Here is a 22,694-nt window from a genome sequence, read left to right as displayed (position 1 = left end):
TTTTCCCCACATGATTTTAACTTTTAAGAGAGACGCAGAGAACTCTAGAACTTTGTTAGTACCATCTCAGACCCTGTGGATTTGAGCATAATGAGTGTAGGTTGTCTTAAGTTTTCCAGTCTCCTGAATAACGAAGCCGAACGGCAACGCGCACGCGGGCGCGACAGCAGACCCCAGCCAGGCACGTACGCTGCGCTCCTGGTGTCGGGCACGTCTCTGTGGTAGCCCAGGCGGTTGCTGATGAGCAGGTTGAAGGCGTGCTTCTGGTAGCCCAGGTCTCTCAGCTCCTGATCGTGCTCATTAAAAATCATGCCTGCGAAGAGTGAAGTCACCGTCAGCGCCCTGAACCCGCTGAGGGTTATTATTACAGTTACTGTTACGGTCTTAAGAAAATCTTGACTTTCGATTCTTACAACCAGATGATAGCCATGTCTCTCAACCCATTTTCAAAATAGATAATTGAGGTTAAAGCCAAATTTTTATCAGTCCAGCTCAAAATGCAAGTGTACCTCAACCATAAGTGACACCTTCTCACTAATCACAATCTTAAGAATATTTTCAAGAGAGAAACTTACCTCTGACCAAGAGAAAAGGAACTTGATAATTTTCTATAAAAGCAGTAGTCCCAGAACCCACATAGACCTCAACAGGGCCCAGCCACAGGCAAGGTTTTGCAGGAAGCCCTCCCACAGGGAAGAAAGGGAGCCCTCTACAGAAGGTCACCGGGTCCGGCTTACAGGGCATCAGCCAGCAGAGCCCTCCGCAAATCCAATTAAACCCCTTCCATCTAACGCCCCCACTGTGGAGTCCTGTCCGAAACCCTCCCCCACGCCACACCCGGAGCCGGCCCTCACGGGATGGCAGCCTGGCAGTGGTGCTTCCCGAAGTCTGGTCACGAGAACCAGCTCCACTGGACTTAACAGATGTTAGACGGCAAGAAGGGCTCCGTGGGCAAGCCAGTCAGGGAAGCGCTGGCTTCACAAGTCGGATGGTTTTCACAGCAGGACACTGGGACCCTGTGGCTGTACGGATAGCGGGTGTGAGGGGAGGGGCTACGGAAGGTGATGTCCCCCAGCTGTTTGACCACAGGGCCAGAGTACCCAGGTGCACTTCGGGAAACACCACCTCTTAATCCGCTCTGGCCGGGACTTTCAAAGTTGGAGCGCACCCAAAGCTCTTTTCAGCATTAACACAAGGAGAAAACTCCTTCAGAGCAGAGGTGTTGGTTATGTTCAAAGCAAAAGAAATAAAATAAAAATTGCTTGATACCCAGCATCTAAAACAGCGCCTTGCACAAATCGGACTCTCAGTAAATACTCTTGGGTTCAACAAACACCAAAGGACTACCTCATACCGAAAATAATTATTTTCTAATAAGGATCTCTGGGTGAAAAATTACTCCATATTAAAAAATCATTTCATGTCCATCAATAAGATGAGTGGGTAAGAAAATGTGGTCTGTATAAACATAATGGAATAGTAGTCAACCGCAATAAAAAAGGAAATGCTGCCATCCTCACCGACGTGAATGAGTCTCGAGGACGTCATGCTACGGGAAGCAAAGCAGAGGAAGACCAACACTGCCATTCTGTCTCACTTACACAGGGCGGGGAAACGGGGGTCACAGTTGTGAGTACGCAAAACACTTTACTCTTACATCATCGTCATTTACCCTATTATTTTCCATACGAACAACTGAAAGCCTCCTCTGCCCCACCCTGCATATGGAATCGGGTTTGGCTGGCAGAGAGGGGAAGCGGCTGGGGGTGGACCGGTGACATCTATGAGAAGGCACAGACGACCAGTTACGAACTCTGGACGTGGGACGCGCTGCGGCGACTATACGCAAGAACGTGTGCCATGCATTCGAAAAGTGCTGGGAGTGGATCTTAACAATGGGTGGGGGGGGGGGGGAGATCACTTTAGCTTAAGTTTTCTCCTCCTCCTGCACAAATAAAATGACAGCCAAATTTCAGTTAATTAACATGCCAGAGGAGCTATTTTAATTGTATAACTAGATTACATCAGAATTTTTTTTTCAATTTGTTGTAATAATTTTCCTGCAATGTACTTTATAGGCTCTTTCCCCTGACTGTTGGTAGTGCCCTATTCAGACATCAAGACAGTTTTAACTATTACCATACTGATTCGTATTAATTCCTTCTAAATTAACTTTTTTTATCATCTTTAATAACCATTGTCAGAGTTTATTTGGGGAAGTAGATCAGCCTGAAAGCAGAAGGGTGGAACAGCAAGGCAAGCTTAATAAGCACATTCTGACGGGTGCGAGCACACAGAAGCCAAACAGCGGAGCGAGCTAGCACCAGGGCTGCTGCCACCGCCTGTTCACGCGGTGACCACACCAGGGCTGCCACTGCCTGTTCACGTGGTGACAGCCTCAGCACTCAGAAGCCCGTCAGACCAGACGCTGGGTTTACTCCACAGTGCTTTCCTCATTATTTGGCTCTGAGTATGTCTCCAGGGTCGTCGTCTTCTTTTTTTTTTTCTTTAATTGTATTTTTTCTATTACCATTTATCCCCTTATACCCTTTCAACCCCCACCAAAACCCCTCTCTCTCCACAGTCACCACATTGTTGTCTGTGTCCATGAGTCCGTTTTCTTCTTTGCTTGATCCCTCCACTCCCCCCACCCCACCCCAGAGCTGTCATCTGCTCTCCATCTATGAGCCTGTCTCTGTTTTGCTCATTAGTTCAGTTTGGTCATTAGATTCCACACATGAGTGAATCGTATGGTATTTGTCTTTCTCCAATTGACTGACTTCATTTGGCACAATGTTCTCCGGGTCCATCTATGCTGTTGAAAAGAGTAAAAGTTTCTTCTTTTTTACGGCCGAGCAGTATTCCACTGTGTAAATGCCCCAAAGTTGTTTTATCCACTCATCTACTGATGGACACTTGGGCTGCTTCCAAATCTTTGGCGACTGTAAATAACGCTATGCTTATATTCTTTCAAATTAGTGTTGCAGGTTTCTTCGGGGAAATTCCCAGCAGTGGAATCGCTGGGTCATAAGGCAGTTCCATTTTTAATTTTTTGACATATCTCCATACTGCTTTCCACAGTGGCTGCACCAGTCTGCATTCCCACCACCAGTGCAAAAGGGTTCCCTTTCTCCACATCCTCGCCAGCACTTGTTGATTTATTGATGATAGCCATTCTGACAGGTGTGAGATGATATCTCATTATGGTTTTAATTTGTATTTTCCTGATGATTAGTGATGCTCAGCATCTTTTCATGTCTGTCGGCCACCTGTATGTCCTCTTTGGAGAATGTCTATTCACTCCCTTTGCTCATTTTGCAATTAGATTGGGTTTTTTTGGTGTTGAGTTATAACTTCCTTATACATTTTGGGTATTAACCCCTTATCAAATGTATTGGTGAATATGTTCCCCCTTTCAGTGAGTTGTCTTCTATTGTGTTGATGGTTTCCTCTGCTGTGCAGAAGCTTTTTAGTTGGATGTAGTTCCATGTGTTTATTTTTCCTCGTTTCCCTTGCCCGAGGAGATACATCAGAAAAAATATTCCTACGAACAGTGTCTGAGATTTTACTGCCTATGTTTCCTTCTAGGATTTTTATGGTTTCAGGTCTAACATTTAAGTCTTTAATCAGTTTTGAATTTGTTCTTGTGTGGTGTAAGAGGGTGGACTAGTTCACTTTTCTGCATGCACCTGTCCAACTTTCCCAACACCATTTATTGAACAAACTATCTTTAGCCCATTGTATGTGCTTGCTTCCTCTGTCAAAGAGCAATTAACTACAAAGGCATGGGTTTATTTAAGGGCTCTCTATTCTGTTCCACTGCTCTATGGGAGTTTTTATGCCAGTACCAGGCTGTTTTGATTACTCTGGCCTTGGAGTAAAGTCTGACATTAGGCAGTGTGATTCCTCCAACTTTGTTGTTCTTTCTCAAGATTGCACGTTGCTACTCGGGGTCTTTTGTCCATGTGCATTTCTGAAATACTGGTTCTAGTTCTGTGAAATACGCCACTGGAATCCTGACAGGAACAGCGCTGGATCTGTAGATTGCCTTGGGCAGTGTGCACATTTAGTGGTGTGAGTTCCTCCCGTCCGTGAACATGGTGTGTGTGCTTCCACCCGTCTGTGCCGTCTTCGAGTTCCTTCTTCAGTGTTGTATCGTTTCCCGCCTGTTGACGGTGCCCTACTCAGAAATCAGTGTATTTTCAGCTGTTACTGTACTAATGCATACTAATTCCTTTTAAATTAACTTCTCTTTGTAAGGAGTCCAGCGGGGTTTTTCACTGTTTGGATTATGATGGCATGTACACACGTAAAATGTACCACTCATGATCCTTGGTGCGTTGACACTCTTGCACAGCCGTCACAACTGTGAAGTTGCAGTGTTTTCGCCACCCCAAAAGGGCCCCTGTACTGTGAAAGCAGTCATTCCCCTTTCCTCCCTCCCTCAGCCCCTGGCAAACCACTAGTCTGCTTGCTTGCTTTCTGAATTTGCTTACTCTAGACACTTTGTGTAAAAGAAATCACACCATATTTGACCTTCTGTGTCCTGATTCCGTCACCTACAGTGTTTTTAAGATTCACCCATGTTGTAGTATACAGCGTAACTTCATTTCTTCCTGTGCCTGAATAATTCCCACTGTATCGGTACCACGTGCTGTTTGTCCTTCCATAGTGGTGGGTGGACATCGGGGTTGTCCCACCATTTGACCACTGAGAAAAGTGCTGCTACGACCACCTGTACTCAAATTGTTGTTCAAATACCTGTGTGCAGTTCTTTCGGGTACGCACTCGGGAGTGGAGTCGATCTCTAGGGCGTACGGTAATTCCACACTTACTACTGAGGAGCTCTTTCCACAGGGCCACACCATTTTATACTCACACCAGCGACACAGGAGGGTCCCAGTTTCTCCACATCCTCGCCAACACTGGTTACTTTCCTTTTTTAAAAAAATTTTAACCATCCTAGCAAATGTAAAATGGTATCTCCTTGTGCTTTCGGTTTGCAAGTCTGTAATAACTAATATGTTGGACATCTTTCCATGCGCTGGATGGCTATCCTCTTTGGAGAAATGTCTATTAAATTCTTTGCCCAACTTTAAATTGAGCTATTTATTTGTCCCTTTGCCGTTAAGTTGTTAAGAGTTCTTTAGATACTCCGGTGACGGACCCATCACAGACAGCATGTGCGTGCTCTTTCTCCCATTCTGTAGGCTGTCTTTTTCATTTTCTTGGTAGTATTCTCTGATGTACAAATTTTTCATTCTCATGCAGTCCAATTTATCTACTTTTTCTTTCATTGCTTGTACTTTTGGAGTCATAGCTAAGAAACCATAGCCAAGTAAGTACAAGGTCATGAAGACTTATCCCTGTGATTTCTTCTAAGGGCTTTACGATTTTAGCTCTTACACTTAGGTCTGATGCATTTTGAGTTAATGTAAATTTTATCTATGTTACGAGGTGAGGGTCCAACTTCATTCCTCCGCACGTGGGTAACTAACTAGTTGTCCCACCACCATTTGTTGAAAAGACTATTCTTTCCCCATTAAATGGCTTCAGCATCCTTTTTGAAAATCAACTGCCCACAGAAGTCACAGGGTTTATTCTGTACTCATCAGTCTGTCCGTCCATCCATGTCTGTCTTTGTGCCAGGACCACACTGTGTGATTACCGTAGCTTCGTAGGAAGTTTGGAAATCGGGACGTGTGAGTCCTCCAAGTTGGTTCTTTTTCAAGACTGTTCTGGCTATTCAGAGTCCCTTGCAATTTGTGAACGAAAAAAGTGGTTCCATGGAAAGTGACCTCATGGGGCGATCCGATCATAAATTCCTAACTGGACAGGTCGTGGTGGGTGGTCATGCCCCAGGCACACGACTTCTTTACCAAAAGGCCTATTCCCTGCCCTAAGCCCGCCCTGCCCATGGTCTCCGTGCGCCTAGGTCAGCTCCCCTGGGAAGGGCCCCCTTTTGGACCCCTCCAGAGAGCACCTGATCTTCGCCACCCTGCAGTCCCGCCCCTGCGCTGCTCCCTCCCACCTCCATGTAATCTTTCCCATAATTCGAGCTGTGAACTGTTCCTCTCAGACGTGTTCATCTCAGTCAGTGACATCTTGCTTCCAGGCGTAACCTCTTTTTGGCTCAAATATATTTTTATAAAAATTCTCTACAGGTTTGGACATCTTTGTCGACAAATTCCATATTAATTTCAGAACCGGCTCTTCCACCTCTTCGACAAAGGCTGCTGGGGTTTTGGTAAGTCTGCACCCCACCTGTGGGTCGCTGTGGGTGGTACTGACCTCTCAGCGGTCTGTAGTGTTCCAGGCCATGAACCCAGGATGACTTTCCATTTATTTAGAATTACTTTGATTTTTTTCAGCAGTGGTTTGTGGTTTCAGTGTAGAAATCTTCCACCTCCTTGGTTAAATTTACTCCTAAGTATTTTTATTCTTTTGGATAGTGTTGTAAATGTAATTGTCCTCTTAATTTTATCTTCGGTCCATTCATTATTAGTGTACAAAAATATAACTGCCTTATGTGTGTGTTGGTCTTATATATATTGTAACTTTGCGCAATTCATTTATTAGCTGTAATAGTTTTTTTGTGTATTCTTTAGAATCTTTTATAAAGAATTTAGTTGTTCGGTCGAGCAGTTTGGGTTTGGTACTTTTCAAATAGCTACAGTTCTCTCACTGCTTCTTTCAAAGGCAAATACAATATCCATTCAAAATGGTAAACTAGCCCCGGCTGGTGTGGCTCAGTGGATTGAGCACCAGCCTGTGAACCAAAGTGTCGCCAGTTCGATTCCCGGTCAGGGCACATGCCTGGGTTGTAGGCTGGGTCCCCAGTAGGGTGTGTACAGAGGCAACCACACACTGATGTTTCACTCCCCCTCTTTTTCCCTCCCTTCCCCTCTCTCTAAAAATAAATTAAATCTTCTTAAAAAATGGTAAATTAAGTTATAGAAGCTTTACCAAAATAACTATGAATAAAAAAACTGGAACTTTTCCCATTAATAGTCTTAAAATGTCTGAGTGGCTTTTTGAAAAAGAAGGTATATTTCATGAAAACTGAAGTATTAGCTTCTGTTCCCTCATATAATTTTAAATACTTTTGACTTCATGTATTAGAATATCATTAAGTCCTAGAAAATTATTTTTTTCTGTGAAACCACGATCAAATGAAGAAAATGTTTTAACATTTCCTTTATATTCTGTGAATCTTTCAATCTCTCAAAATCTTTTACTAATTACTTATTTGATGCTTCCATGACAAGATGAAATTTTTTTAAGTTTTAAAGAAAACCAAAAGGGCTCATTTATCCCATATTAAAATAAAGCTTGCTAAAACCAGTACTCTAGAATTATAGTATTCTGAAACATGTACAGTAGACTCTTGCTACCAAATTGAACAGAATATAATTTTTGAGGAAAAAAGTTTCTATTTTATCAATTCCTGTATTTGACAGATATATTCCAACACCTCCATCATTCTGATAAGCAGGAATTCCACGTAAGTAATCGCAGGGGATTTCTAGACCAGGTGGTTTACGTTGCTGTAAGTTATCACAGGGACTCTGCGCCTTCCTAGACACGTCCTACGCAGCCGGGTTTCAACCGTCTCTCCCCTGGCTAACCAATGACTGCGATTAAATCCTCCCCCACACGTTCCACCGCCTCTCCAGCCGCTCCGGTTCTCATTCTCTGTGCTGGATCTTACCAGTTTCTCCCAATCCTCATACAATACGGACGTCAGAACCAGACATGTTAGAACACAGCGCCCCTCTAGTCTGCAGAAATCGTAAGGATGACAGCTAGCTCATAAACGGAATGAACTGGTGCGAAAAGATGACATTTCTGATCGCCTGAGCAACGCATGATGAGAATAACTGAAACTTGAACTTCCGAGGAGTAAACACCTGGACGTGCCGGCAGCAGCGATCACACACACTCACCCAGTTCGGAAGAGAACTTCACGGTGCCCCTCTCTGCGCCTTCAGCGTGACTGTCCTCCCCGCCGCCGACCTTGTTTGCCTTGAGCTGCACCTCCAGCACCCGGCTGGGGCCCCGCGTGAGACGTGGATAGAACTTTTTGGGGAATGGCCCGTGGGGCCCAGACCCCTTGATGGGCACATTCCTAAGTGGCTGAGTCACTTCACTGAAGTTGAAATAAACAAAAAGCAGAACCGTCCAGGTCGCAGAGGTGAAAAGGCACCCATAACAGAAATACCGAACTGTGATGCTTCCCATTATAGACCTAGCATAGCTGAAGGGCCATTGTCGATTTCCTGAAAGAAAAGGACAGACAGGTTAGACAGTCGGGCCACCTGGGAATCGGGCCACCTGGGAATCGACCCCCGAGCGAGCTCCTGTTCACTGTCGTCCAAACCCCCAAGGTGCATTTCTGAACTGCTTATTAGCACCCCATGCACACCATTAACATTCAGATGGAAGAACATGTGTGGACAGCTGCATTAAAAAAATAAATTCAACAGCTGAAACCACAGGCCAATGTGTTAGTGGCAGCAAAATAGCTGACTTATTCACCTGCCCATGTTAATGGGTACCGTTCTCTACCTTTGTCCTGGATTGCCTTCGGCTCGGTGATTTTTTTCCGATTCTGAGTTTTCACGAGGAAAATGCCAGTGCAGTGTTACAGGACGGCACATCTGAGATCCCTTCCAAACATGAAGTCACTAGACTGCTTTAACCCAAGAACCTTAAAATCTGTTACTAAAAATAAGCAACTTAAAAAAAAAAGTTCTACTTTCTGATCAAAGATTAAACCTACCATCGTGCTACTCCAGATTAAAGTTACGTTTTAAATTTATAATTGGAAGAGTTCTAATTCTATTTTCCTTCTCCTTATGATATCGGGTAAACAGTACAGCATTGCAGTTTTTTCCGAAGCTTTCTGATGATATCTGGTCTTCACAGAGGCCTTAGAAACCTTCCTGAGGGATTCTTTGCAGAGAGACCAACGTATGTACAAAATAGTCCCCGAGGGCATCAAGGCAGGGAAACCCCACGTGTAATGTGCACACAGAAGAAATCTGGAAAGCGATACTGACACATCGCTTCTTGCTTCCACAGTATGCAATTTTAAAAATAATAGTAGCATCCCTCTGCCCCCAAATCAGGATAAAGCAAATCAGCATTGCTTAAGTCTCACTTCAAAAATTAAGCTGTTTTGTGCATTATACCATAAGCCTGGAAGAAGATGGTGGGTAAACAGCTCAATTTCTTGGCTATCTACCAACCAAGCAGTTATTTTACTACATGTCAACTACAAAGCTTACAAAGCAAACAAACCCCCCACTACAACCATGCCAAAGCAGCAGCTGGACTGCCACTGCAAAGGGAGGTCAGGCACTGAGAGTGCTGTCCTGAGCCACGAGAAGCAGAAGAGGGTGTGTGAAGTTTTAGGCACGCAGCGAGGAAAGGCCTTGTCGAGAAGGTGACGCCTGAATCGAGGCCTGAACGAGGCAGGGAGCAGCGCAAACACCAGGGGAAGAGCTGCCCCAAGGGCGCAGAGAGGGTGCGCTGGTCACATACCTCCCCACGGGGCGAAAACCAATCGATGACAAAAATGTACTGGAAAAGCGAGATGTCTACATGGAAGTCAAATGCTATTTGGTATTTAGAACCAAATAGTGAAAATACTACTTTTCAAAACCTGTGAGATAAAGTGAACACCAAATTTATAGTCTTGGGATGGTAATATTAGAAAATACAAAACATAAACTATGAATTTGTAAAAATATAACTGAATGCACCCAACAAAAGAAAGAAACAATAACAGGAAACAAGTTAACAAATGCCAAAAGTCGGTTCTTGAAAAAATTGATAAAACGAACACAGCCCTGGCAAGGCTAATCGAGAGAGAAAGCAGAAATGACACCAGAGATGAAAAAGAAGGCATAAAGGAGTAGCTTAAAAATAAAAGCGTTGTTTGTAAACAGGCGGCAGGGACAAATTCCCGGAAAAATGCAAACGCACGGCACCGACTGGAACACAGCAAACCCGGGCGGCCCGGCGGCCCTTTTGCACAGCAGCACGTTTCAGGCACGTTCCATCGGACGCCCGCCCGAGCAACGACAGTGCCGCTCTACGTGGCGGCCTCCAAAGAACAGGGAAAGAGGCACCGTTCCAACCGCACTTCCGGAGACTGTTACCACCCCGACGTCAGGACAAGGACAGTCAGGAACAATGAAGACGAGCTCAGAGAGACTACAAAAATTTTAAAGAGAACGTTAAAACTGAAACCACCATTTAAAAAAAAACCAAACACATTAAGAACAAATTGTATTTACTTCAGGAATACAAGGCTGGTTCAATATCTAAAAACCTGTTACTACTATCCGCTACCTTAAAATATGAAAGGAAAAAATAGAATTTGTTCAGTGTAAATAATGAGTTTGTTAAAATTCAACACTTGCCCTGTAGCTCAGTTGGTTGGAGCATCAACCTGATAAGTCAAGGTTGTGGGTTTGATCCCCGGTCATGGCACATACAGGAATCAGCCGATGAATGTATCAGTAAGTGGAACAAAAAAATCAATCTCTCTCTCTCAAATCAATAAATAAAAAATATTTTAATTCAACATTCAATTCTTAGCAAACTAGGAATAGAGAAATCTTTAACCTGAGAAAGGCATCTCTAAAAATCTTAGAGCAAAAATGATACTCAATGGTAAAATGATTACTGCATTTTTCAGACTGTAAAATGCACTACCCCCCCCAAAATTTGGGAGGAAAATGGGGGTGCATCTTATAGTCCAAATGTAGCTTATCTGGCTCGCTGGAGGGCGGGGTGGTGGAGAGGGGGTTTTTTATCCCCCCTATTTTCCTCCTCTAAATCCTAGGTTTCAGCCTTATGGTCTGGTGCGTCTTATAGTCTGAAAAATACGGTAAATCATTTTCTTTCAAAATAAGGACAAGATGAGGACGCCACATCAGTACTGTATCACACTATCATAAACACAGTATCGGAGGGTATCATTCCAAAGTCTCGGTATCCCTCGAGTGTTTGTTAAAGATGCAGATTCCTGGGGCCGGGCCAGGCCTGACAGGCTGAGCCGGTGTGTGCAGAGGTAAGATCAGGAGTCTGGATCTTTCATGAGCCCTTAGTTTGCTCCGATGCCAGCAGCCAGACCTGGGAACCGGTGGGGAATGAAAAGACAACATTAAGTTCTAGCCCCATTCCGTCACCTACTGGTTATGCAATGTTGGAAAATTACCGGGTCTTCATAGCCTCACTTTCATCAGCTCCATCCCAGTTAACAGGACTGCCTATCTTAACCGGACACTTACCATTAAACAGAACACTTGGAGTTACATGAGACAACGTAGGTAGCACATCAAGTGCAAAGATTAACACGCACACAGTTTGCAGCAGACTGAGCTACTCCCCACAGACTTGCTGGTCTTGTCCGTTCACTGTACCCCCTTCACTTAGCACGCTGACCGGCACACAGGAGACGCTGAAAAACACCTACAGAGTCCAAGAACTCGGGGAAAGTCAACAAAGGTTAACTTCCCCTCCTTTTCATGAGGTATAACTTAATACCTCACAGCACTGGTAGACCTGACCTTCGGTGCCTTACAGTGACCGCCCATCCAAGGGGAACCTGGCTCCACCTCTCTGACCAGGTGGCCCACTAGACCCCTCCCCTTTCCTTTCGTCCTGCACACAGGTCTCCTTAGGAGCCACCAAGCATGTCAGTCACTCTCCCACTTAGAAGTACGCACTTCCCTCTGCCAGGAGCACTTCATCCCAGGTACTGTCGCCCTGCTGCGTCTCTGTGCAGACACCGCCTGCGCAGGAAGGCTCCCTCTGCCCAGCCTGACCCGGAGCTGCGGCTCAGCCACCAGACCCTGGCCTGTCTGGGCTCCCCTCCTCGCCCACCACATCATTCCTCACTCGTTACATCTGTGTGTCAGTGTCCCCTGCTAGAACGTCAGCTCCATCAGAGCATGAGCTGCATCTGTTCTACTTCCTGTAGCGTCCCCTGAGCTCACAGCAACCTGGCACATAGCCAACACATAAGGACACTTGCTGAAGTTCACAAAAAGCAATCACTGTGGTGGTATCACCAACAGGCTTGCAAAGTGCTGGGGTTCCTACATAAGTGGGTTCCTGCCTGTCTGAGCCACGCACTGCCTTCCAGCGACACCTGGGACCCTGAGGCCTTCCCCCAGCAACGGTGGGGGAGGCAGGCAGGCAGTGGCCAAACCTGTCCCTAGAAAAGGAACAAGAGCACAACGGCTCTGCCCGTCCCACTTCACAGAGCGTCTCTGTGGCAAAAACAGGAGATGACGTTCCACTGTGCCTCTGCGTGAGCTCAGGTTCCCCTGGGCTGCCAGGACCCACAGGCAAAATGAAGCCACTTTCCCCTCAAGCCTCACGCATGGGGGGCCAAGTCCGTCCACAGCAGCTCACTTCCGGAGTCCTCGCTTCCCGAACTGTAAAATGTATTGAACAATTAAGTCTCGATAACCCTGTCGGGTAAATATTATTTTCCTCAAGCCGTATCATGAAATTCTTTTTAAAAAAAGTTTACTGATTTTAGAGAGAGATGAAGGGGGAGGGGGAAAGGCTGCCTCCCACACATGCTGGACAGGAGACCAAACCCACAGCCCAGGCACACGCCCCAAGGGGTGTCACAGCCCCAGCCCTTTGGAGCCCCGATGCCACCCCACCCCACGGGGCCACAGGGCCACGGGGCCAGGGCATGTTACGTACTCCTTCAGAGAACATTTCATGTTGTGAATCGTTACACCAAGTTAAGGAACCTCTTAAAAACGAGAGACGTGTATAAAATCTTGTCCTGCCTTTTATACTGTCAGTTGTGCAGTCGTCAGAAGCAGCAGAGATGCCGATTTTCAGAGGGTCAACAGGCTGACACCCGGGTGAAGGCACTGTGCGTCCGGATGCTGGTTCTTTCCTAGCAGGCCCTTCACTGCCTAAGAAATCAAACCCTCTAAACAAAATCGAGAGCCGCACACTGACTCCGGTCTGTGCTGACAAGGAGCGACCCCAGCACACACACAACGAAGTCTTCCTGTGTCACTGTCTGCTACCCCTCCCGCAGGCCATTGCCTGTGGCCGTGTCCCAGCTGAACACCTGCAACAAGGATGGTCGGAGTAAACTTGTAAAGGCTGGTTAATACCAAACAAGTGGTGAACCAACTCTTTCAATCACAAATTTAAGTAATTAATTAAGCCAAAACTTCAGCAGTTTGGCAGCACTGTGATATATTTTTCAAAAGGTAAATGAGTAAAAGGCTGACCAGCTGTGCACACAGTTTCCAGTAAAACCGGGCGGTGCGGGGGGACGAGGGAGGTGTGCACCATGTGCGGCTCAGAGGACGGAGCAGGGGTCTGGGCCGAGGAAGGAGAGATGAAAGGGCGTGGAAGACCAGCAGCAGGAGGAGCGGTCCCCACGTGGCTGAGTGCTGGAGTCCCATCCCCTGGGGGAGAGACCTGGAGGATTGAGCGAGGTGACTGGGAGCGGGCTGCCCGCCCTCAGACTGTAGAGGAGTGCGGTGGTGACAGGAGAGTCCTCTCCAGACCCGCCCCCTGGAGAGAGCCTGGTGAGGCCCACCTCAAAACCTTGCTGCTGCCCCGCCAGCACCTGCCGTTGTCACACGGAACCGCGCTGTGGCACAGTGTGCAGGCCCTAGAAGTCTACGGTCTCGGGAGACCCCAGTCAGCTTACACCCAGCATGGTTATCAGACTAGAGTGAGGGGCAGTTCTCAGCAGCACCACGGCTGGGGCTAAGACGACCCATTTGGAGATGCTTTTCACAGCCAGCTTTTACTAACAAAGAACACAGCACTCGCTCCATAAAGTACTCACATTAGGTGACGTCCACTGAGACAATTCCTGTGATGTGCCGAGGTCACGGCACTATGAGTCCATCCACTGATCTGCCAGCTGTAGCCTATTAAGTGTACTGAACAACCCCACATTTTTCTTCTGGAAATCAGTGCGTGATCCTGAAGGAAAGGCTAATACTTGCAACACGGTAGGAGCCCTACACTCCAGACACCGTGCAAGGTGCTCAGGGTCTGTATTTTAAGCTCTGCTATCATGCTGAAGATTCCGAAATACAAAAAAATTAAAAATTAAAAACCACCTCAAATCTCACCACTATTAATGTGTTGCTGTAAATTCTACTACTTATTTTTATTCTCTCTACACCAGCTTAAAACGGTATACTGCTATCAGCTCTTATGAACAAATGTGGAGAGGACTAAATGTTAACACTTTGAATCTCAGAAGCAAATGGAGATTTCAGCACACTAAAAGGAAAGGATGTTTTAATTCTATTATTTTGTCAAAAACTTAAGAATGAAATTTGAACAATGAACAAGTAGTCTGAAAGTACGATTTGAAAATCGGTTTTTCTTCTGCGAACCACCACCTTGTTTGAAATTCCTACGCCTCTTCTACTGTCTGTCTTTTTTACACAGGACCCACGAGACAATTCCATTCAGCCAAACAGGACAGCCTTCATTTTCCTGGAGTGCAAAATAACGTTCACAATATTTAATGCAGTTTAAAATGTCTCCCTTTAAATGTTAAGTATTTACCTTTCAGTAGTTCCCAGCCACTTTCTCGTCAGTGTACTCTCTGTTCTAAATTGTCCAACAGCAAGTATTTGTTAGCTTTTTCCATAAAGAGACACGTTCGGATTTCAGCTCAGCTGCACTCACGTGAGTACGAGCGCTGATGCGCAACGGCGCCCTTCCCAAGTGCCTCTGCGAAATTACCAGGTGACGACAACTCAGAAACGCACAGTATTCCCTCTCACCCCGTCCACCCTGCAAGAGCGGGAGAAACCCTGCCACCCGGGCACCGCACAGTTCCAAGTGAGAGGTTACTGATGGAGGAGAGGCCCAGAGCAAATTCCGGACATCACACGCTCCCTGGAACTAGTCCTTCGACAGCCTCTGATATTTCTGAATCCCTCTGAGAAAATCTAAGAGAACATAAACACAGACAGTGTCTCCACGTGCACCTCAAATGCACAGGAAAACCACAAGGTGATATTGACGGGAGAAAAGCAAAATTAATTAATTAAACACGAAAAATGAAACCAAAAGGGCAGGCGGCATGACGAAGCACCTGTGGCCCCTGTGCCCACTCAGGGAAATGCCCTCACTGCGTCTGTGCTGACCCCAGCCCCAGTAAACCAGCCCGCACTGTGTCAGCACAGGGGCCATGAGATCACACGCAGCCGGGAGCCAAGCAGATAAATGAGGAAGGCAAAGGAAACCCAGGGCCTGCCCCCACCCCCACCCCGAAATTTAAATCCCAACAGCTCTGTTGCTCAGCCAGCCTCCAGGCTGCAGAGGTACATAAATGCCTAGTACGTCACCACCTCTGCCCCCAAACTATGACAACAATCGTCTCCTGTTCTCCTTCTCAAAAAAAAGGGGAGCAAACCCAAAGGACATCTAAAGGGTGACCGGCCTCCAGAAAGCACAACCCTACCTCTCCTGCCATCCGAGCCCTGCCTCGCTTCCTCCACCTTCACGGAATCTTCCCTGCGTCCCCTCCTTAATTCCAAATGCGTAAAAGGAGCTGCAAACTCATTTACTTTCTTAAATTGTATTTACTTTTAGAGACGGGGGAGGGAGGGAGAGAGGGAGAGAAACATCAATGTGAGAAAGAAACATCGATCAGCTGCCTCTTGTGTGTGGCCAGACAGGGGACCGAACCCGCAACCCAGGCATGTGCCTTGACCTGGAATCCAACCGGCGACCTTTTGCTTTGTGGAACGACACCCCCATCCACTGAGCCACGGCGGTCGGAGCTGTAGAGAGTTTTTACGAGAGTCTATCTGAGCCAAACTGACAACTTACGCTGGGGAGTCAGGGCTCAAGTGCTCCCAAGATGAGTCACACAGCATCTCTGGGGAACAAGGAGCATTCCAGGAGGGTGGGAGACGGCAGAGCGCGCAGGGACAGGACTACAGGAGAGGCAAGACTGGTTGCTGTTTTGAGGATGGTTAAGTCTTCGTCGAAAGGCTGGTGTACGCACCAGGAGGACGGCTGTGCTAACCCAGACACACAGAGGCATCGGTCAGGGCTTGCGCAAGGCAAAGATAAACCCTTTACGGAAGCCCTCACATTGCTGGGTCATGACTACGCCCGACAACCTGCCCAGTTAGAAATGTACGACCAGGTCACGCTGTGAGGTTACTTTCCATAGCACCCCTTTCTTCGTCCACACTTCGTAAGGTATGTAAACGTCCGATCACTGTGTTTTATACCTGAGAGTAACATAATAATGTATGTCAACTATAATTGAAAGCTAAATTTTTAGAAATTAAAAGTGGGGGTGACTTCTGCTCAGCAGCCCACTCCCAACCTCAGTACAAGCAGCGCCGGACAAACGGAAAATGAGTGGCGTTTCCGGACCCATCAGAGAACTCAGGTTACAGGGCAAACTACCAGTGGGCCTGTAGACCTGCAGTCGCTTACCTGGGGCAAAGTCCTCTGCAGTGGGGAACAGGTGCGAGAGGCTCCGTGCAAACTGGCATGGGAGTCAGAAACCCCAGGGTGCTGTTTTGGGGGGCGGGTACACTTCTGTGGGCTTTACCTCCAGGAACCCCACCAGGTCCTCAAGGTGAAGGTGAAGATCCCAGAAAGGTCCTCTGGCGAATCTGGCAAGGAGGGAAAGAGTAATCAGTGTGAAACATGCCCAGAGCCTTCTGCATAAAAATGGCTGGGACAAGATGCCCCTCCCACTCCAGCCACCCAGCCTTCCAGTCATACTGAAGGGGTGAAAGATAATCAGCAGAGGTCAAGGCTTGGAGGAGAATGGGAACTCCACAGCTAGAGAAGGGACTGGGCTGCGAGGGGAAATGAAGCCACACCACTTGTGGAGGACACAGGCTGGACTTACTGGGAGATCACAGGAGCCTCGCCCTCCCTCTTGCTTTGCCACCAGAGCAGCAGCTGAAGACACCTCCTGCTCTAGCCCAAGTTCACCAGCGCAGACCACGTTCTGGGCCATAAAACATAGTTTACCAGACATAAAAATGCAGGCACAGTGAAATGAAACTAGAAACCCATTAAACAAAATAAAACAAACAAAAAAACCCCTCAGATATCTGTAAACCAAATAGTATCAAGAGAAACTGAAAATTACTTTGAACTGAAAATGTGACATCAAAATTTGCTGGATGCAGCAAAAGCAGGACTTAGAGGGAAACTGAGCATTAAATGCGTACATTAGAAAAGAAGAAAGGTGTGAAATCAATAACCCAAGCTCCCACCTCAGAACCAGAGAAAGAAGAGCAATTTAAGTCTAAGCCTACCATAAGAAAATAAATAATAGAAATCAGAACAGAAACCAATTACATTGAAAACAGAAAAAAAAAGAAAAAAGAAAAATCAATTAAACCAAAAGCTGGTTCTTTAAAATGATCAATAAAATTGATAAACCTCTAGGTAGGCTACCCACTCATCAACCCCCCCAAAAAAGGGGAGGAGAAGATGCAAATCACCAGCATCAGAAATGAAGGATGGAACATCACCACTGTCCCCATGGACGTTAAAAGGATAATAGGGAAATACGACAAACACCCTGTGCCTACAAACAGAACCCGAGATGAAATGGACCAATTCCTAGAAACTATCAAAATCCCCACGTGAAAACCTGCGCACAAATGTTTACAGCAACTGTCCTTGTAATTGCCACGACCTGGAAGCAATGAAGTTGTTCCTCGGTAGGTGAATGATGAACAAAATGTGATACAACCATACAATCACATATTATTTTGCAAAATAAGAAAGGGAGAGAGGGGAGAGGGAGGAAGGAAGGACAAGAGGGTGGGAGGGAGAGGGCCACACTAGACATGGACGAGTCTGAAGTGCATTTTACTACGGAATCGGCTAGAAAAGGCCGCCTGCTGTACAGTTCCCGTTGCGTGACAGCTGTGTCCTGGAAGAGTGAACGTACAAAGACCATAAACAGATCAGTGGGTGCCAGGGGCCCGAAGGCTGGGGAGGGTGAGGCTGAATAGGCAAGGCACAGATTTGGAGGGACAGTAAAACTATCCCGTGTGACATCAAAGAGGCAGACACACAACACTACTTGTGTGGAACCCATATAACTCAACCTAACAGAGTGAGGTACGTATGTGTGTACATATCTCACCCAACAAACACGCCTCGGACCCTTACCTTAGGGTCCTGGATGCTGTATGGACAGGGTGGGGCCAAAGCAGGTTCACAGCTGCTCGTGTGGACAATAAGGCAGGACTGATAATACTAACGCAGGAACAAAGATTTGTTTCCTGTGCTCACGACTATTAACCTGCTCTAGCCCCACCCTGTACGTCGATTTCTAGGGTTAGAATGAGCTTACGGGGTTGAGTCCTCAACTGCTTTTTAATCCTCACCTGAGGATATGTTGGGGGGGGTTAATTGATTTGGTGGGGGGAGAGAAAGGAAAAGAGAGAGAGAGAGGAACATCAATGAGAGAAACATCAATCGGTTGCCTCCCGTATGCACCCCCCTGGGATCAAACCCACAACCCAGGTGTGTGCCCTGACCAGGAACCGAACCTGCAACCTTCTGGTGTACGGAATGACGCTCCAGCCAACTGAACCCCCTGGCCGGCAGTCCTCAACTGATTCCTGTGCATGGAATCAAAGGACACAGATTCTGTGGGTTTAGTGTTATTTGCATATGACAACTGCTTTCTCCTCACTTCTGCTTCTTCATTAAATAATACAAGTTTCATTGAAGATTAACTTTTCAATGTCATCTCTAGCCAACAGCACTCACACAGAAACGCACAGGCAAGGGTGTGTGTGGACGCAGGGCACGCAGTCAGAAGGGCGGATTGGGCAGGTGCAAGTAGGCTCCGACAGCCAAGTGCATGCTCGAGATTCAACCCAACTGGTTCCCAGCCAGGGCTGGGGTACAGGGTAACCCCCACTGTCTCTTGGCAATGTCTGAAATGTTTGTGGCTGTCACAACAGGGGGGTTCTACTAGCATCTGGTGGGCAGAGGTCAGGAGTGCTGTTGAACACCCTACGATGCAAGGGCAGTCCAGTCCCCCAGCAACAGAGTTATCTGGCCCAAAATATCACCAGTGCCCAATCTGAGAGCCCTGTCCCCTCCTGCTATGAGGGGGTTGGGAATCTACATACAGTGTTTTTCAAACTACTTGGCTAAATCTTGGAAATCCGTATGGAAAAGTCTGCAGTCTCAATTAGTAAATACATGCAAATAAAAATAAGGTGCTATTTTCTAATGATTGAATTAGCAATGTTTTTAATTCTCGTTGAAGTTCAAGTATTGATAGTTAAATGATGCTTTTATCAGTAATGAAATTATAAATTGCAGGTCATTTTTTTTTAAAGATTTTATTTATTTTTAGAGAGAGGGAAAGGAGAAGAGAAACATCAATGTGTGGTTGCATCTCATGCGCCCCCTACTGGGGACTTGGCCTGCAACCCAGACATGTTCCCTGACTGGGAGTCGAACCGGCAACCCTTCGCTTTGCAGACCCGTGCTCAACCCACTGAGCTACACCAGCCAGGGCAAATTGCAGGTCATTTTTACAAAAGTACTTGACAGTGGCACAGAAGCCTTAAAAACCTTTATACCCCTGGTCACTTTCTCTAAATCAGAGAACAAAAGTCCTACAAAAATGAAAAATAAGGTGAAAAACTCAGGCATATTCTAAAGCAAACTCTAAACAGTAGTACAGTATAGAAACAAACCTTATAGAAACAAGTATGGAGGAGACACTTAAAGAAAATTTCTTACAGAAATTGAGATTTAAGTTTGACTTTAAAGACCGAAACTTCAATGGCCAAGTTCTGAAATATGTTCAGCAGAAAGCTCGAGTCTTGGGAAGCCGCACGCGTGTGTGTGTGGTTTTCCACACTGAACAGCACGCCGAGCTGCTGGCCTAATGAATGCACACCGGCTGGAGGAGGCCGGGGGAAGGTGATTAATTCCACCAGGACGGGCTAGGGCTCTGACCCCCAGGAGATTAACCTGTTCTGCATGCAACAGAGCGCCTGTAAGCCAATTCTAGGAGCGCTGTGTAAAACTGTTTGGAATGGAGCAGGAATAAAAAACTAGCACCGGGGAGTCCAGTAGTAAACATTCCAATAACGGCTGGATCTGGGGCTGTGGAAATCAGTGGAAAGGGGAACCAGAGGCAGAACTGTCTGCACTCACCACGCTGACTGGACTGGGGACCCTCAGGCAGAAAGGGAGGATAAAACCACCACCAGCCTTCAAGTCCTAACGATGGGGAGCATGGGGGAACAGGTTTGGGAGGATGCAGAGGCAACTTTTGTCTTGAAGATGTTGCCTTCGAGAGAGCACACTGATGCAGAGGTGCCCTAACTGGAAATTCAAACCTAAGCCTCAGAGAGAAGTTAAAAGTAGACATCGAAGCTACAGTCTAAGAGACATGGGCCGGGCAGCGAGGAGGGTTTAAGGAATGAGAGCATCACATGGACCAGGGCGCAAGCACTGAACCTCTGGTGTGGAGAAGGCAGAGCCCGTGAGGGACCTGAGAAGTCACCGCGTCGGAGAACCTCAAGAGGGTGCGCTGCCCAGAGACAGCAGGTGGCACGGAGACTTACATGGAGCTAGGGGGTTCTCGTGGGGGGTCGTCAGACTTAGCACTTAGGTCAGGCAAGGGGGTTAAGGTGGGGTCATCAGATTCAGCAATGAGTAAGGCATGAGGGTCTTTAAGAAAGCGGTCCTAAAATGTGAAGAATCTGGTAGTTCCTCAAGTTAAACATGAACTGACCGTATGACCCAGCAATTCCTACCCCAAAGAACAGACTCCAACATACACGTAACCACAAACTCACTAGTAGCCAAAAGGAGGGAACAGCCCACGGCCACCAGCAGACGAAGGGGTAAATGAACGCTGACCAGCTGTGCAGCCGAGGACCCCGCAGTCACACCGAGGAATCAGGTCTCACACGTGCTGCAATGGGTGGACCCTGAACATTAATAAGCCAGATACCAACGGGTGAATATTGCATGAGTCCACTTGCGCCAGGTCTCCAAAACAGGCCAGTTTGTAGTCGGAAGCAGGGCAGGAGACGGGCACTGACTGTCTGGTGGCTACAGTCTGTTCGGGGTGACGGAAAACTCGGAATAGACAGTGGGGATGGTCACACGGTATTGCGAATGTAGTTAACACGTCTGCCGTGTGCACCTACCGTGGTCAGGATGGTAAACTTCACGTCCCGGCCTGGAGCGACACCCCATAAACCAAAAGGCTGCCCCTCTGGCCCATGGTCAAGGCACTCGCCCCAGGTCAGGCTGTGTATGGGAGGCAACCCATCCATGTTTCTCTCCCTCCTTCCCTTCCCCCGCTCTGAAATCAGTAAGCATGTCCTCCAGTGGGGGGGGGGGGTCATATTACACATACAGCCACACCTCAGTACTTGGCCTCGGAACCCTCAAACCCTGTACTCGTGGCCTCTTGAAGGAAAAAAGTCTCAGCACTCTGCGCTTGCTGGGGACTCGTGGCGCTTCTGGGGACTCGTGGTGCTTGCTGGGGACCAGTGACACTTGCCAGAACTTGTACGAGTCAGACACCGCCCCGCCAGAGCTGGGTACGTGTCGGGTTTCAGCACTTGTCACAAGTACCGAGGTGCCACTGTATTTTATCACAATTTTTTTGAAGTTTTAAAAAAAAGAACCCCACGGAAACTGTCAACAGGAGACTGAACAGTGGGGACTGCTCCTTCACGACGACATTGAGGGCAGCTTGTCTGCTCTCGACTTTTCTGAAGGCTGCAGAGCAGGTCTCAACACACGGTGTTTCTAGGTAAAAGGGAAAAACCGAGCGGAGGGAAAAAAGCCTGGTCTAAAACTGTGATTTGGGGGAGGAGAGCAGCACCACAGTATTTTGTGGGTGCACCGGAGCATTAAAGCCCATGCGAAGTTACAACTTCATTTTATTTGGAAAGCCAACCAAAAAGACTGCGGGGCCAGATGGCCGATGACACAGACAACGCTGGCCTGTCAGGAGCGCATTAATATCCTCAAAAGGGTGAGGTCTATCGATATTTGCATATTTTGATACGTTTATATTCATCCGAAAGGCACCAACTCTAAGGCCGCGGCAAATTGTGCAAGACCAATAACCCAATTTCTTCAACTCGTATATTGCAAAAAAAAAAAAACAAAAACAACCCCGAAAAGGAAAAGGCTCATCAACCAAACGCCACCTGTGGACCGGGTTAAAATCCTGATTGGCACAAAGCAGCCGTAAAAACACAGGGATTTTTTTGGTGAGACTTGGAGGGCGATGTAAATATTGTGGGCACTGGGGGTTGGGTCCGGGAGGGGGCGCGTTATTCGACCCTCTCCGGGTTTTGTTTGGAATTTCCCGCAGCCCCTCCTGGGCACTGGCCAGAGGAGCCTCAGCGGGGGCTCCGGCCTGTGGCCCCCCGACCTGCGTCCACGACTGCGGCGGCCCACAGCAGAAAGCGAGCCCCACCGGAAATCGCTCGGGGCGGGCGCCGAGGTCTCCGGCGTCACCTCGGTCCACACCCGCGCCTGAAGGACCGTGTTCGGGTTTTCGAACGCCAGGCCCGACCATTCGACACTGCAGGGACCGCCCGGGCGCAGCCGGCAACCCGCCGGGCCCCGGTGCCCGGGCCGCGCGCCCGAGGCGCAGAGGGGGGACGGTG

At 47.4% G+C, this 22,694-nt stretch overlaps 1 protein-coding gene across 12 annotated transcripts in view; it reads right to left on the bottom strand.

Moving 5' to 3' along the window:
* The window catches only part of GALNT11 (polypeptide N-acetylgalactosaminyltransferase 11), a 40,452-nt gene that overhangs the window by 17,507 nt on the left and 251 nt on the right, over positions 1–22,694 (bottom strand). For 2 of the 12 annotated variants that reach the window (XM_053926144.2, XM_053926137.2), the window contains exons 2-4: positions 16,486–16,667; positions 7,947–8,279; positions 190–313 (exon numbers count right to left, since the gene is read on the bottom strand). In XM_053926144.2, the coding sequence (XP_053782119.1) occupies positions 190–313; positions 7,947–8,241 (419 nt within the window). In that variant the 5' untranslated portion in view covers positions 8,242–8,279; positions 16,486–16,667. Of the gene's footprint in view, positions 1–189; positions 314–7,946; positions 8,280–8,568; positions 8,591–9,990; positions 10,014–11,205; positions 11,227–11,303; positions 11,551–12,735; positions 12,759–12,824; positions 13,130–14,589; positions 14,708–15,864; positions 16,089–16,485; positions 16,668–16,909; positions 17,012–22,501; positions 22,642–22,694 lie in introns of those variants that run through there. The other 10 variants (XM_053926138.2, XM_053926139.2, XM_024564448.4 and 7 more) reach the window with 10 other exon arrangements.

This window comes from Desmodus rotundus, chromosome 6 (assembly GCF_022682495.2).
Source record: "Desmodus rotundus isolate HL8 chromosome 6, HLdesRot8A.1, whole genome shotgun sequence".
In the NCBI taxonomy this organism is placed as follows: Eukaryota; Metazoa; Chordata; class Mammalia; order Chiroptera; family Phyllostomidae; genus Desmodus; species Desmodus rotundus.
The sequence above is the reverse complement of the archived record's forward strand: the minus strand, read 5'-3'. Positions and strand labels throughout refer to the sequence as shown.